Genomic DNA, 16775 nt, shown 5'->3' with positions numbered 1-16775 from the left:
GTCAATCAAGTTAAAATAAAAATACTTATGAAACACTTACAGCCCTAATAAAATGAAGTGTGAGTTCACGCTATCAAATGATAGCCTTTTGAAAGTGTGTTTTCATATGTAAAACGCGGGATTGAAAATCTATTAAGTACTTCCCGGTGACAAAGAATTATGAAGTTTTTCAATTTATTAGGCCTCACAACACAAGCGAAAGAAAAAAAATCTAGATATCACTGATCCGCAAAAAAATACTTTGTGATTACTAAATGATTTCTGTCAGCATAATGGTTCCTCATAAATCTTCATAGATCAAATGAATCATGCGGGCGTTTTCTATTACAATGTAACATTTCGAACGAAACAAATAGCTACACCAAGTTCCTAGTTCTTTCTAATGCTTTTTTTTATAAAATATGGGTTGATTCGCAATGCACTATCCATTACATTAGCATAATTAACTCTCAGCTCGGCGTAGACGATAACAAAGCGTGTCCGCATGAGAATTAGTGGCACAAGCAATAACTTTCTCATTGTGCGCGCTGGCCGCGGTCGAACGAAGTGCGCCTCCTATTGTAACACGTCTAATATAACCCGTGTAAGTAAACATTGGATGCGGGCGACTCGCCGCATATCATGTATAAATCTCTCGTGATAAATTAGGCAATTCAAGATAGGGTACACGCACGGCCCTTGAAGCCACATGCAGAGAAGGGTCGCCGGGATAATCGACGGGGCTCATGCAATTTGGCATACTATTTATCGCTCCGTTATTGGACGTTACGGACTTGCCTTAATGTTCTCGGGAAATTTGTTATTGTTCCTAACTTATGACGCTGTGACGTACACATATCTCCCGCGAAAACTTCACGTCACAGCCGGTTTGATGAGCTATATTGGTTCCCGAAGTTGGTGTCGCTTCTAGCGCCGTGGGCCGTAATGCGGCGACCAGCTGTGTATGACGCAATTGTAACGTTAACTATCATCACACAGGACTTTGTGTTCTATTATCAGCCTCGAAGATTGTTGAATCCGCTTAGTTTTTTCTCTCATTAGTGCTATAATTGTAATGGCGCTATGTAGTTAAAAAATGTTCTGATAACCAATTACACGGTAGGTAGCAAGAGCCGTTCTGATTAAACATGGTACAAATATTTTCATTCACTTCAATTTTCTTCTCATGGATTTCCCGAGCTGAACGCTATCTTGACGTCATCATTCATTAGTCATATAATAATGTTGTGCGTCAAAACACTCCGGTGTTAACGACCCCGATGACTTGCGATCCTCGATTCCAATCTCTTATCGATCTTATTCAAGGCTAGTAACCCATCCTTGGTTTTATGTTTTGCTATAAAATGTAAGTGTCCTAATAAATAAAAAATTGTTTCAGGTAAGAAACGGATTAAGTGTAACTGAAGCACCGCTTTTTGCTGTATTAAAATTGGTAAGACGCAATATGACTACGGTAAGCGACACATTGTTAAGTTTGGTCATGTACCGAAACACGCATTGCGTATGGCAAGGCTCGTGCTGGATGAGGCTTGGCGGCGAGCTTTATCTTCGGTGCCGCCGCACCCGCGGATCCCGTTAGATATTTCAATCGCCCGGTCAAGCAACTATTATACCGCATCGCCAGCGCGCCAACATTATCTTCCGCCAGAGATTGATGGCCCAATATTGCGATGGACTCCGCTACAATATATCACTAAATTTACACAAATGAAAGCTGTTACGGTTTTGCGTTTCCTAATCTCTAATCTGCCTTATTCATCGTTTCGGATCATTTTTATTTATAGCTTGTAGTAGTAACTTTATATTAGTTAAAAATTGTTTTTAACTGTTTATATTAATTACAATATTAATAAGTATAGTGAGTCATTTTTTCTTCCTGTGCTGACCAATCTGTGCATAATCCTACTAATATTAGAAATCTAAATTGCAATATGAGTACGTACATGCTTATATTGTTTTACTTTTTCACGCTTAAGCGGCTGGACGGATTTTGGAGGAAATTTAGTATGAAGATATCTAGATGTTTGGAACAACAATACAACATGTTATTCCGATATTCCGACAGAAAAAATCCTAACACTAACCTTTAATTGTAGAAACATGAAAAATTTTCATTTTAAGCGCCTGATCTAATGGTTTAAAAGTGCTAGGCCGTAGTAAAGCAGCGTTTCCACCAGAGATGTGAGAGTATGTGTTGCCAGGAGTATGTTTTTCTTTAACCAATAGAAACGTTTCATATACCTCGCCTCGCTCCGTTCAGCTGTTTCCACCAGAGATGTGCTGTGCGAGGATGTGTAGGTAAATGAAGAGTTTCTATTGGTTAGTGAAAAACACGTCCCCGCACATTATTGGTGGATGCTGCTTAAGGTTAGTGTGTAATAATTTTATAAAAATGTCTACATATTTAAATTGATCCGGTCCGGTAGTACATTCAAAGCTTTATAACAAGCATGACTTACCGTTACCGCATGTGATTCGTTTCTTTATTTAAATAAAATTGATGGAAAGTCCAATATCGTAAAGCGAACTGCGGGCGCGCCGTCGGAACGCCTATTTGAGACGGTATCGCCAGCCGATCTATTTGATGGACTCGCTCGGTACGGAATAGCCCTGCACCGGACGCTAATCATGTGATGTGAACCTAGCATTTTCAGCATTTTTACCTTAATGGAAAATCTAAATGCATGTATGACGGCTGATTAGTTTGGGTGCATTGTATACATACTTGCCTAAATTGCAAATTCTGTTGTTTAGATTAATTGTGGCTATTTTGTTCACTTAGATTGCTAAAATAAAAAAAAATTAAAACGCCGAATAACCGAAAAGAAAAAAGTAGTAAACCTTCTCCTTTCTCTCCTATTTAACCTTAATCTAGGTACTAGTTTGAATTCGGTGCCTCAATACGAGCCAGGAGGAGTGATAGAAGCCCATCAGGTAGACGACTATAGGTCCACTCCTGATGGCTAGTGCTGAGGCACCGACTTCAAAATAGTACCTAGATTAAGGTTAAATAAGAGAGAAAAGAGAAAAAGGTTTATTATTTTTTAAATAATTTATTGAATCAGGCGTTACTTTGCGGAGGTCCAGTGTGGTTACAGTGTGGAGGTGGAGGAACTGCATGAACACGAATATTTTGCATAAGCTTAGCCATCGTAAGTTCGCGGGTGAGCAAGGAAATAATTTCAGTTCATTATTATTTTTTGCTTTTCGGTTTTTTCGGCGGTTTAATTTTTTTGTTAAAAAGTTTTTATTTTATACTTTTTTCCCACCCTTGGCGTATTTTTTTTTTCAAATTTATATTATACCTACTTCAAAATATACTCTATCCAATAAAAAAAAGAATTATCATAATCGGACTACTCTGTAAAAAGTTATGCCTGGTCATACGAGGCGCGGTTGAAAAGTTCAAGCCTAAGGTAGAAAAAAAAATATTCTTTTTTTTTACTATTTTCATTTTTCAATATAATCTCCCTTTAATTCAATGCATTTATTACACTTTTAAAATAATTCTTTTAGATCGTTAAAAAATATATTTTGGCTGTCGAAATGTTCCTGTACAGCCGCCTTCATTTCTTCATCACTGCCAAATCGCTTTCCCCCTTAAATCTTTTTTCAAATTGCTGAATAGAAAATAATCGCTAGGGGCCAGATCTGGACTGTAGGGTGGATGATCAATTTCCTCGAAGCCAGTTTCCTTCAGAGCAAGCTTGGCAACACGAGCGGTGTGATAGGGGGCGTTGTCTTAAAAAAAAAAATGCCTTTGCTCAGTTTTCCCCTTTATTTCTTGACTATGGTTTGTCGCCCCTTTCTTAATAGCTCGGCCGGCATAATAAACTGCATTTAATGTAGAGCCTTTTGCCAAATAGTATATTAAAAAAGAATGCCTTCGCAATCCCAAAACACGGTGGCCATTAGCTTCGATGCCGATCTTTGAACCTTGACTTTCTTCGGTGGCCTTTCACCCTTTCCGATCCACTGCATAGATTCAGACTTCGACTCTGAACTCTGTCTGATCCATGTTTCATCAACAGTAGCACAGTAGCGCAGTAGCAGTAGCAGTAGCATACGGGAACAAACTTCATCTAAACCATCTTCACACAATTCTAAAAATACCTGACAAGTTTGAACACGACGTTCTTTATCGAAAGCTGAGAGCATTTTCAGCACCCAACGCGCACTAACTTTTGTCATATGCAAATGTTGATGCAAATCTCTCCAACTCGTTCCTTACTAATACCTAAGGCTTCAGCTATTTGCCAAACCTTAATTCTCCGATCCTCTAATACTAACTTCTTGACTTTTTCAGTATTTTCTTCATTCACAACTGATATTGGCCTCCCTGAGCGAAAATCGTCTTCGATCGACTCCCGTCCAAGTTTAAAAAGTCGACTCCATTGTTTAACAGTGGCATGAATGAGAAGGACCTGATGCGCCGTAAATACTAGCCATTTCTTCAAAAATACTTTTCGGCGATTTATCACTTTAACTTAATGACTGCAAGGTGCTCAATTTTCGTGATATGCGTTGATAATTCACACATAATAACGTTTATCGGCGGATGTCTCGATATGTTATAAAAGAATCACGACATTTTTTCTTTAAAATGATTTACTTTTTAAATGGTATTTTTAGTGGCCAGTACCGCTAACACATATTCAACCTCAAAATACCTTAGGCTTAGAACTTTTCAGCTGCCCCTCGTAGATTACAATCAGTGACTGAACAATCAATCATCCCCTGTTTTTCTACCCTTAGGGTAGGAATATTTTTTCCAAATGCAATGAGACCCTCGGGGTTTACGCTTTCCAATAAAAAAAGAATTATCAAAATCGGACTTCTCTTTAAAAAGTTCTGCGTGGTCGGTCATACATAAAAAAAACTGGCCAAGTGCGAATCGGACTCGAGCACCGAGGGTTCCGTATAAATATTTTTATTATATGACTAGCTTTTGCCCGCGGCTCCGCCCGTGTGGTATTCGGTTATCGCGCGCTGTTCTCTCGGGAACTGCATTTTTCCGGGATAAAAAGTAGCCTATGTCACCCTCGGGCCCATAAACTATCTCTATGCCTAAAATCACGTCGATCCGTCGCTCCGTTACGGCGTGAAAGACGGACAAACACACACTTTCGCAAATACAATATTATAGTATGGATGTAACTAAAAATATTACGGTTTTCGCAATTTTTCCTTTATCTGTGAAGACGTTGCTTCGTACCAAATTTCAAGATTCTGTTCACGGGAAGTAGGTACCCTGTAGGTTTTGATTCCCTTGTGAGTTTCGAAAATTTGCGGCATAAACGGCTCTATGTTTTGATTGCGTTGGCTTAGAAGTTTGATTTTTTCACAGCTCCAAGGGACAGTAGACCTGAGTATTTGATATAAATTTCAGCTTGATACCTCCACGCGTTCTTGAGAAGAAGGGTCTTGACAGACGGACGGACGGACGGACAACAAAGTGTTCCTATAAGGGTTCCGTTTTTTCCTTTCGAGGTACGGAACCCTTAAAAAAATAATATACGCGTCGACTTGAGAACCTTATCCGTTTTGTTTCGTCGGTTAATGACTAAATCAGTTATAGGTAATTTTTGCCCTGAAATATACCGGTTTGTAAAAAAATAACATGTGGTTTCCACAGCTCGATATCAAATAAGGTGTAGTCAGTCATATCATGGCGCAGTGTGTGTAGTGTAGCGGTGCCGCGGTCACATGCGCGCGCCGGCGCCTGAACGCTCCAGTTACTGGCGTCTGCGCATCTAGAGTACCTATCTAGACGTCAATTCCGAAACAACTCAATGAAATCATTACAAAACTTTGCAAATAAATTACTTGTCGATTGCCCTTTTAAGTACGTCGTGCTGCATGAACGGTTACATATTCTGAATTAAATTATGTGTATCAAGCGATATTAAGTATGTACCTATGTCAATATTCTGTCATAAAAACATATTATTAACCAAAGATAAACGTAACGAAAAATACTAACAATGTGATTGACGTAAATTGATATATTGAGTCATCTTTACGAAAACAGACCTTGTCTTCGGAACATTACTTTGCATGAAACTCAAGCCATTCTATTGTGAGTTATGTGAGTTTAGAAACGTTTTTGTATTCGTGAATTAGTACGAAAACACAGAATCCACCTGCGTCCAGCCGACTGATCTAATTAAAGAATTATCAGTTTAGCGGGCGCTCTGCGCGCGCGCTGTGCTCGGTGACAAGACGAGTGTTTACATTTATTTGTTGCCCGGCTGCACAGAAATACCTCGTGACTCATCGACATGCTGATGTATCTAAAAAATGTGAGCTTTTCTTTTATATTACAAAACGGACATACTGACGTCAAATTAAAATATCTAGTGCCACTTGCCAAATTCCTCGCTGTTTACACCATAAGCTTTTTATTTTATTTGCGCTATCATTCCAATTGCAGGAAAGACTGCTTGGTTTGGAGTCCGCTTACTCGTAATCGTATTCGCCTCTCGTGTAGTAAATGCTTTGTGCATATTTAAATATATTTTTTTTAGTTTCACTACTTTCTCGTCGCGCAACGTATGCATATAACAAAGTTAATTAATAATGGCGAAAGGTTCATTATAAATCGCATTTAGCGAACCATTAAGTTTAAATTGCGAAGGTTTAGTGAGAGTTGCTAGGAGTTCGGGCGTGTACTTACTATAGCTAATATTTATTCGTATGTGCCAAAGTAGTTTTATTTTCCACTTCTACTGGCCTCTTTAAGACGAGAAGAAATATTGTCACCAGGATCACGCGCATCGTCTAACTGGAGCGCGTTCCTGAAACTGTTTCGTGATTTATCTTTTCCGGACTAGTTTATCTAATAGAAGAAACTTGGGCGTCTTGAGGGGTCCACTCAATTAAATGAACAATAAATGCGAACTTCAACAATCCGCTGGCACTTTGTCTTCGAACCACACTCGTTACTCTCGTTAGTTAAGTTCGCAAACAATCTACATGGATTCGACGCGGCTGAGTTCCGGCCTTTAGCGCGCGATTTGGGGTTCCGCCGACTTTAGCCAAAGACGATTACTGTCGACAATTTGCCGTCAACAGTTATTTTTCTTATAGATATAAACCAGAGATCGTGTTGCCTTAGAATACGTAAATCAAAAGTACTGTTTGACTTGCTAGACCAATTTTTTTTCCAGTTAGTTCCGTTAGCTATTTTTGGTCTTGTATGCAATCGCACAATGGTTGCAAAACTTCCTTTACTAAATTGAATGGCATGACGTGAAGTGAATTTCAAGCGCCTGGTATTGTTTTACCTACCGCTTTTATCATCTACCGATAGTGCAATTGTGCATTAAGTTCAATAAGGAGCTATAAAATGACACCATAATTTATTTAATAGGTACATATTTATACATATTATTAAGAAAAGTTTCCCTGTCGGCCGCGCGGCCGCGTTAGGTATTCGTTTGGGATATTGCTGTCTTTATCGCTCGTGACATAAGCGCTCGCAGCCGTCCCCCCCATGCTCCCCCAAGCCTTCCGCAATTTATATCGAGATAGCTGTAGGCTTTTCAAGATTTGGGCGGTTGAATTTTGGGGTTTCGTTGTCCTCGTATTATACGAAAAGCACAGAAATCAATGATATTTTACAATCAAGATATTCATTATATTTTCTATGCCTGTGGTTTTTTCAATTTTTGTAAAAATGCATTCCCATCCCAGCCTATATACGTCCCGCTGCTGGGCACAAGCCTCCTCTCATAACAAGAGGGCTTGGGCCATAGTTCCCACGCGGGCCCAGTGCGGATTGGGAATTTCACACGCACCATTGAATTGCTTCGCTGGTATGTGCAGGTTTCCTCACGATGTTTTCCTTCACCGCAAAGCTCGTGGTAAATTTTAAATGTAATTCCGCACATGAATTTCGAAAAACTCAAGGTACGAGCTGGGGTTTGAACCCACGACCCTCTGCTTGAGAGGCGATAGGTCAAACCACTAGGCCACCACGGCACAAAAATGCTTTATTAGTCTGTAATTCTCGTGCAAGGTTGACATCTTTTTTTTGTCGACTTTTGAGCTCCTGTAATTCTGATATTACACATTTATATGAAAATCCGAAAAACCACAGGCATAGATAATTACGTCTAGTCCATACTTACAAAATTTTATCTATTTCTGCTGCCTAGTTTTCAAATAAGACCGGGACTACGTTTGTATGGAGAATGGAACGAAGAGACTTCTCTTAAGCACTGACCGTGTTGCCAGCGCGTTTAATGTATGAAAGCGTGTTCATAACATCTGTGTAAATTCGATAGTGAGACTCGTCGCAATCTATCTGACGGGTCATAAAGGGGGCACAGGTCGGTCGGGCAAGCGACCTTGCGGGTGTATTCTGAGCGGTCGCTTGTGCTATTTCGGCTCTGCGACATCGATCCAACAGTGAAACTGGAGCAGCCTCTTTGGCACCTGCTATGCACCGAGGAACGGCCAGTGATTGCAAGATCGATCTCGTAACGATTCGCGAGCTGAATCTGACACGCGACATGACCTGACAAGACGAACGGCGTTCATGAAAGTAGAAGTAGAAATAGAATATACGTTGTTCTCTATTATGCTTAGACATTTTTAGAAATACTAATACCGTACACCCGTGAATGACGCTTCTTTCATTCTCTGAACTCGATTATTATCAAGTTTGGCAGGTTTGCTGTTGATGACGAATCATTATTTTAAATTAGGCCTCAAACACGTTTGTCTTAAATATGCAGTAGTGAGGGTTTTCCGACAGGCGCAATATCAGGGCCCGGTTGTGTGTGGGGATTTGCGCCGTATTTCAAATTTGCAATGGAATAGGGTGCGGGCTTGACAGCACAGCTCGGTCGTGGAGGCGGTAAGCATAACATTAAGTAGTTAAGTTTTAAGTGAGCGCAATATTCGCCAATAAACGTCATAGTTTGGCGAAATTAGTTATGTAAATAAAATTATGTACCTTTTTTTGAGAATAAATTAAAAAAAACTAAATGGCGTTAGTGTCGTGAGGTCCGTTTGACATTTGCGTCATGTTTGTGATTGGTTAAATAACTAAATGAGCCAATCACAAGCAAGACTGAAACGCCAAACGGACCTCACGATATTAACGCCATCTAGCGACATTTCGCCTGGGTTCGCCTGTCGGAAAACTCTAATCTAAAGTAGTATATAATTATCTTTAAAGTTCAGCTTCATTTTAAGCTCCCGCGCGATAGAACATTATTTATAATATCACCTAGTAACATCGCTACGTCAAGGCTCTGACGGCCTCCGCCGTACCGTGTGACGTTGGTGAAGTACCTACACGTATTTCTTTGCATAGTTCTTGTGACACTCGTGTTGTCATAGCAACATGTCTGCGAATGTCGAAGTTATTAATTTATTCAGATGCCTCAAGTATGCAAACGGTGCTTATGTCATGTTGATACGTGGGTATTTATTTTCGGGAATGTATAAAGATGCGCTAGAGTACGTATGTACTATGAAATTTGGCGTTTTATATGATGTTTTATATGAGCCGTGTTTTCTTGTGCAATAGCTGCCTGACATACCATTAATCCATAAAATTGTTTCTGTAGCGCTGATAGCACATTGGACCACCTACTAGTAAATAATATATTTTCAGCTTTCCATATTGTGAATAGGACGATGTGGCTCAGGATGACTTTGTCCACAGTCCCATTTCGTCACCTTCTTAAAACCAAAAGATATGATCTTTCATTTCGCGACTTAGTTTTATAAGGACGGAAGGAGTTTTTGGGCGAAAAAATAATTCATATGTTCCAAATTCATTAATAAGTTATTCCCAATAAGCCATGAACTTTTCCTCTACACTCGTAAATTAGATTTCCACGTCGCTAACTAATACCAATTGCTTTACCGCAAACGGCTTGTGACGTGATGAATTCCCGGCACTGCGCTCTCTAAATCAGTAAGTTCCGACAATAAGTCGCACCCATTGCACCGATTTCAGTTACCGCCGTGACCCTTACTGCCGTCTGTTAACCCCGTACGATAAGATCGTATCGTTTTAGCCAAATTTCGCTCGATTCCCCGGCCATTGCCTCAAGGTGACCGGTCGGGCCGTCGACATTCAGACGCCTTTATCAGAGCATGCGGTAGGTTCGCGTTCGGCGCGCCCATGTCTAAAATGTCTATTTGTATGCGGTTGCCGGGCGGGCGTGCGTGACGTTGCGCGTACGACGATTTTCTTTATTTCAATGTTTATCTTCTCGTCAATTTACAAAGCTTCATTTTTTTCATAATTTTTATTCATTCGTCCATAACGTAATCCTTGGCACAGACATAATTTACATGGGTATTCTCGCGAGCGTCACACTTTGTAACTGCAGTCTGTAGTGGCATCTCGGCACCATGAACAATTACACTTTGACATTTATGACAGTTGATTTGCATTGTATTTCCATTTAGCGCAGTATACTGAGGCTGCATGCTGGCATCCGTCGCCGAGGAATCCGCCATCGCCTTGTCTAAAGCCAATTCGTCGGATAATAGGAATTGCTCGCATAGTGCACCCAGTTCTGCAAGCAATTGATTTATTCACCGATAGCACGCCCAAATCAAAGCTGTGATAAATGGGTTCCGCAGTTCGTCGACCTTTATTCGCTAATCTTTTTAATTAATAATTTATAGTATTTTGTCACAGTTGGTTTGGTCTACAGTCTTCGATTCAATTTAATATGGGCAGGTATCATAAATATTGCTTCAGTGTCTTCGTTCTGAGCTATAAACTAAAATAAACTATAGTAACAATACTGCAATACATATAACTTGATCATGATCACATCAAAGGCGCCTATCGAACTGAACAATACATGACAGACAATGTCAATTGCAATTATCGAAAGTGCGTCTCGTCGCGAAGCGAACAAGGCAATTATCGGGTGCAACGAAGAACTCCATTAACCGAGGGCGGTTGGTGGTGTCACGTGATCCGGCCGCCCGCGGGCTACCCGCCAGACGGAATCTACTCGCCCGTGTAATATAGCGAAGGAAAAAACTAAAAGGAAGAAAATAAGTCTAGTGGTCTAGAACTCTGTCAAGAAGCTCATTTAAGGTTCAACAGTCCGGACCCATTACCAAGATTTTTTGAGCCGGTTACGATTTGAATGGGTCCCGACTATTGAACCTTAAATGAGCTTCTTGACAGAGTTCTAGACCACTAGACTTACTTTATTCCTTTTAGTTTTTAAGGCAGTCGGGTTTTTTGATATTTTAAATTTGATGTTTTTTATTTCATACTTTTTGATATTTCTGTGAAAATAGTAGATTAAATAGTATAAAATAGTAGATTAATTGTTACAATACAAAATATTTGTTTTTATTCCTTCGCCATATTTTTTTCATAGACGCCATATTGAAATAATATGTACCATGAATAATATATTCTATATTTATGGAATATGTTGCTATTATTGATAACGTATGAATAAAATTACACGCTAGAAGCTATTGTTGATACGTTTAATCCTAGTATCGTATCCTAGTGTATATATTCGTATCTACGTAGAATAAGGGAGCTATAAATATGTAAATTACTTTCCTAAGTTAGTTGTGTCAAAAGGGCGTAACTGAAAATGAGGTCAAGAAACGAACTATTCATCAAGTCGCTGCGCCATTAAAAACTTTATTATTAGGGGGTAAACAAATATTGATTCGCTGTTCAACTCTGAATTGATTACAGGTATGTTGACACGTATATTGTGTTGAGTGCACGAGACAAGTACAAGCGTAATGCACACCGACGCGTAACTATTTTTTTGTTAATAATTGGTTGATTTCAGGTGTTACTTTGCGGAGGTTCGTACTACTTTATCTTTCTCGGCGAAAACCATCATAGCAACGTCTGTGCGTCACATATATATGTTGTTAAATGCAGAACTCGCCCACCTCCCTTTACATCAAAAAAATATATTTTGAACGTGAGACTTGCTCATATTAAACTTTAAAAACAAACAACAACACAACATTGGTACCAATAAAAATGACGATGAAAACGCGGGTAGTCGTGCGCCGGTGATAGTTTTTTGTCGGGTAGTCGCGCGAGCAGAGCGGTGGCGCGTAGTGCGCGTGTTGCGACAGCCGCCGGCCGAGTCGCGCGCTCCTATCAAGAAGGGCTACGAATTAGCCCGAAACATGTCGAACGAAACTCGATTTTAGACGTGTGTTATCCGTTACAATATAATTTGATACAAATATATATGTCACACAGGCTCAACTTTTACAAATACCAAAAGAAACAATGACGCGTTTTGAACTATATACTGTATAGGTCATTATTTCTGCATGTTATTACATAAAGGAGCGAGTGGAATTTATTTATTTTTATTAATTATTCGTACGAACTATTGCAATATTAAATTTATTCACTTCTGGAGTTACAGCTTAGGTAAAAAAAGTGTCTAGCTAGAGACAGTGGAGGACCTCTTATAAAACAAATTAATCTTTTTGCCCTCAATTGCTTTGATTGTATGATAAATTACCCTGTGGCGGAGATACGATTGAGGCTGTGCCACGTGTTTTCAATAAACAAATAAAGGAACCCCACTGAACATCGGTGTACATGGCAGCCGGTTAGACTTGGCGAAATATCTCGACCCCACGAAATGTTTTGACGTTAATTACGCGCCCTAGTCGTGTTTGCTAGCTTCGCCAGCCGAACACCGTTTAAGTGCGTTTCCTACCCGGACACGGCACCAGTTCACGCGATGTCACCCAACCACACTAATTCCTACTATACTAAACTTAACCATACGACAATTATGCGTGCTTTTTTGTTTACATTTTTTTACCACCGGCCAGGAATGTTAAATGTGTATTAAGTGCCTCTCTTGTTTGTATTCACTAGCTGCGAAGTACTAGGTGGGGATAGTAAAATCTATCGCAGCGCTCATAGTGGCCAAAAGTAGAAATAATGTAGGCTCGGTCATCTCTCATACTCATATGAATCTGTCATTAACAAAGCAATTTGGTTAGACTTAACTACCTAATTTTAGTAATAGATGTTTGTGTTATGACGCGAGCTTGAATTATTGAACACTGTCCCTGTTTTGTTCTTAATTCCTCTACATCTCGGAGATGTCCAGTAGATACCAACAATTTTCCTTATGAAACGGTTTGTGGTTGAAATTTTATATTCACTGATACTCACAAAACCGGTCTTCAAAATGATACTCATTTTGATCGCATTTAATTTGAATGACCAAAAATGAATTCACAACCTTTTGTCCACCCAAATCACGGTATCACAGTAATTTTGTCATCATCATCATGTCAGCCGAAAGACGTCCCCTGCTGGACATAGGCCTCCCCCAAGGCTCTCCACTCAGACCGGTCTTGTGCTTTTCGCATCCACCGCGATCCCGCGATCTTAACCAGGTCGTCGCTCCATCTTGTTGGAGGCCTACCGACAGCTCGTCTCCCGGTCCGCGGACGCCATTCGAGAACCTTTTGACCCCATCGGCCATCAGTCCTGCGAGCAATGTGCCCCGCCCATTGCCACTTCAGTTTCGCAATTCTTCGGGCTATGTCGGTAACCTTAGTTCTACTGAGTAATTTTGTATTATAAATTAATACGTAATAGGTTTGATTTTTGTCACAGTGTCGCGATGAAATTTGAAAACGTCAGAGCCTCAGAGCCAACTAAGTTGCGGACGCTAGGTGGCGCTGATGTCGTGCACAGAGCCAATACTAAGCCAGAAAGATTTTGTACGTATAAGTGTTGTTTTAATCGAGTAAACATCATCCTTAGCAATTTTAAAATGGCTGGCATGTTAATGCGCTTTCTGTTTTTTTTTTATGATTTTTACCTCAAAACTCCTTCATTTATGAACCGATTTGAAAGTTTTTTTTTCATTCGTCTAGGAATGCTTTCAATTAGGTCCCATAAGCACCAAATCAGGTTCTGATGATTTGATCCTAGGGAAATCGAGGGAACTCTTCAAATATTGTAGGAACGCCTATGGTAATTTTGATATATTTGGGAGTAAATCGTGCATTTGCTCTTGAAAATCATCATTTGATGAAGTGGAACTGATGATGAAGACCAAATTTGACCAATGGAGCGACTACTCAATAACAAGTACTTCACGGGTTGAATTTCAATTACTTTAATGCAGTTGCTAAGCAATTTCAGCTCATCGTAATTCATATGGTGAAATGGAACGGGTGATATGATGAAACGCCAGGACTCCTCAATAATGAACGTCTCTGCATCGGAAAAAGCAATTTTTCGTAAAAGGTGACGAGCAGTTGATATTAAACTATTGTATTTTAGATTATATGCCCTAAAAAGCGTGAAAAAAAAATATAACAAAAAAATTAACCGACTACCTACAAAAAACCATGAAAATAATTTTCTACCAGTCTGAAGTAGGTCGGTGTGTGGGAGTGATTGAAGCCCAATATACTCGTATAGTTGTAGGTCCATTCCTGCTGGCTCGTGCTGAGGCACCGACCGACTTCAGACTGGTAGAAAATTATTTTCATGGTTTTTTTGTAGTCAGTTCAATTTTTTGTTTTATTTTTTTTTTATTTCTTTAATTTGATATTCATAGGTTTCCATTATAATAATAACGCCCATTACATTTATATTAGATTTCAGCTGTGAAAAATGTCTTGTCTAAAAAAGAGTCTTGAATCTTCTAGTGTTTGTTTGATTAAACAGATAGATCTCTTATCGTTATCTTAGTAAAGACGAATTCCTTTGAGTACAGTTTGTATTCTGTGTTGTGCGTGCTTTATGTCTGGCCAAATCGCGCATGTCTTATACTGCAACATTGTTGGCATTTATGATTAAAATAATTAATTAAAATAACTAACTCACCTTCGATTCGCCAACGATATTGTAGTCATGGCTGAGACCATCTAGGACCTCAGTGCTATGCTCGCTGACCTCAGCAGAGTGTCCGACCGAGTTGGCCTTTTTTCTTCTCTTTTAAAATATGGCTTTTCTGGCCTAATTAATAGGACAATTTCGCCAGTGTCAAAGTAAACTCTCTTTGAGAGGGACGTTGTACGGTGGTTGTAGTTTTTGCAACTTGATAGTAAACTTGCGCATTAAAAAATGTCAGGCACGAGATAAATATAGAATTTTGTGATCACTGTTCACTGTTAAGGTTAATCGCTGCATAAAACACTATCAAAGTTATACTTCAACTAGCCAAAGAAACAGAAATAGCAAAATTAGTCTACATTTCGAACTATAGTCCTGAGAATGAAGGCATACATAACGCACATAATTCGAGGATCGACTGAATGTTAAGCCTGAATCGAAGCGTCAAAGTAGTTTGGACATGAGCTTAATGACAAGCAATGTCGGTATGAGAATGAATGAGTCTGTCTAACTTTGCATTTGTAATAAGTTAAGGTTACGACCTATGAATCGAACTGTGCGGTGGACTTCACTCCGCTGAACGAGAAGTTGTTAGTAGACTATGATATACTCTAGGAGACAAACGCAATCAAGCCATAGGACGTAGGCATCAACTAATCGAGAAAGACGATATTCACTCCGATCGAATGCTACAAATCGAATCGAGTTGGCTGAAGTCATGGACAAGTCATGTCTAATGTCCATGTGTGCAAGTAATAGTTGCCTCTGCGCGAAGTTGTTGACGACTTATATACAGGACAAACGTCCATTATAGGTCAACTGCACTGTCGATGAATGCTGAGCGTAAGCTGTCTTTTCATCCAAATTCTGTGTTGAAGTCTTGAGTGTGTGTTGCCAGCGATGACATACGGATCTGAGTCGTGGGCGCTAGCGATGGGCCTCATAAGGAAGCTTAAAGTCACTCAAAGGGCTATGGAGAGGGCTATGCTCGGGGTTTCTCTGCGGAATAGAATCAGAAATGATGATATCCACAGTAGAACTAAGGTTACCGACATAGCCCGAAGAATTGCGAAACTGAAGTGGCAGTGGGCGGGGCACATTGCTCGCAGGACTGATGGCCGATGGGGTCAAAAGGTTCTCGAATGGCGTCCGCGGACCGGGAGACGAGCTGTCAGTAGGCCTCCAACAAGATGGAGCTACGACCTGGTTAAGATCACGGGATCGCGGTGGATGCGAAAAGCACAAGACCGGTCTGAGTGGAGAGCCTTGGGCAGCCATGTCCAGCGGTGGAAGTCTTTCGGCTGACATGATTAACTAAAAATTATACATTTTTATCAGCATGTCTCAATAATGCCCATTTAAAAATCATGCGACACCCGAAAACCATGATGAATGACGCCTCAGCTGTATGAGACAAAGTTTATAATTCATCTGTCTAGCACATACAAACATGTTCAATTTGTCAAAACCTCAATTGATTTATTATTCCACGCAACGTTTCGCAGCCCGTGGCCTATTGAATTAAATTTTCGCAACAAGGAGAGAAGCGCTCTAATTCATCCTTCAAAGTTACGTACGGGTTCCAAGTTTTAAACGTGAACCATATGCGGATCCCACAACTTTCATTTTAATACTATTAAGAGCAAGCTGCGCGTTTGTCCGTTTAATTTAAACGTCTCTATTGAACGTTTCTTGAATATCCACAATACAAAATGTGCATATTGTCAATCCTCAGAAATACTTATTGTAAATGCGAAAGTCTTCGTATGTTTGCTAGTTTGTTTGTTACTCTTTCACGGTTAAAGTACTTAACCGATCGTGATGAATTTGGTATGAAGATAGTTTTTTTCCTGAAAAATTGTATTGTTATCTCACGCGCGCACATAAACGAATTATTCGCCGACGAAGTCGCAGGCAC

The 16775-nt window shown here is 39.9% G+C and overlaps 1 protein-coding gene across 8 annotated transcripts in view; it reads left to right on the top strand.

Annotated features, from left to right (window-relative positions):
• mnb (minibrain) overlaps positions 1-16775 on the top strand; it is a 169196-nt gene that overhangs the window by 122572 nt on the left and 29849 nt on the right. The window contains exon 1 of one of the 8 annotated variants that reach the window (XM_074089930.1): positions 6267-6302. The exons of the other annotated variants lie outside the window; for them this stretch is intronic. Coding sequence (XP_073946031.1) covers positions 6282-6302 — 21 coding nt within the window. The 5' untranslated portion in view covers positions 6267-6281. Of the gene's footprint in view, positions 1-6266; positions 6303-16775 lie in introns of those variants that run through there. 8 annotated transcript variants of the gene reach the window in all.

The sequence above is a fragment of the Choristoneura fumiferana genome, chromosome 7 (assembly GCF_025370935.1).
Source record: "Choristoneura fumiferana chromosome 7, NRCan_CFum_1, whole genome shotgun sequence".
NCBI lineage: Eukaryota > Metazoa > Arthropoda > Insecta > Lepidoptera > Tortricidae > Choristoneura > Choristoneura fumiferana.
The sequence above is the reverse complement of the archived record's forward strand: the minus strand, read 5'-3'. Positions and strand labels throughout refer to the sequence as shown.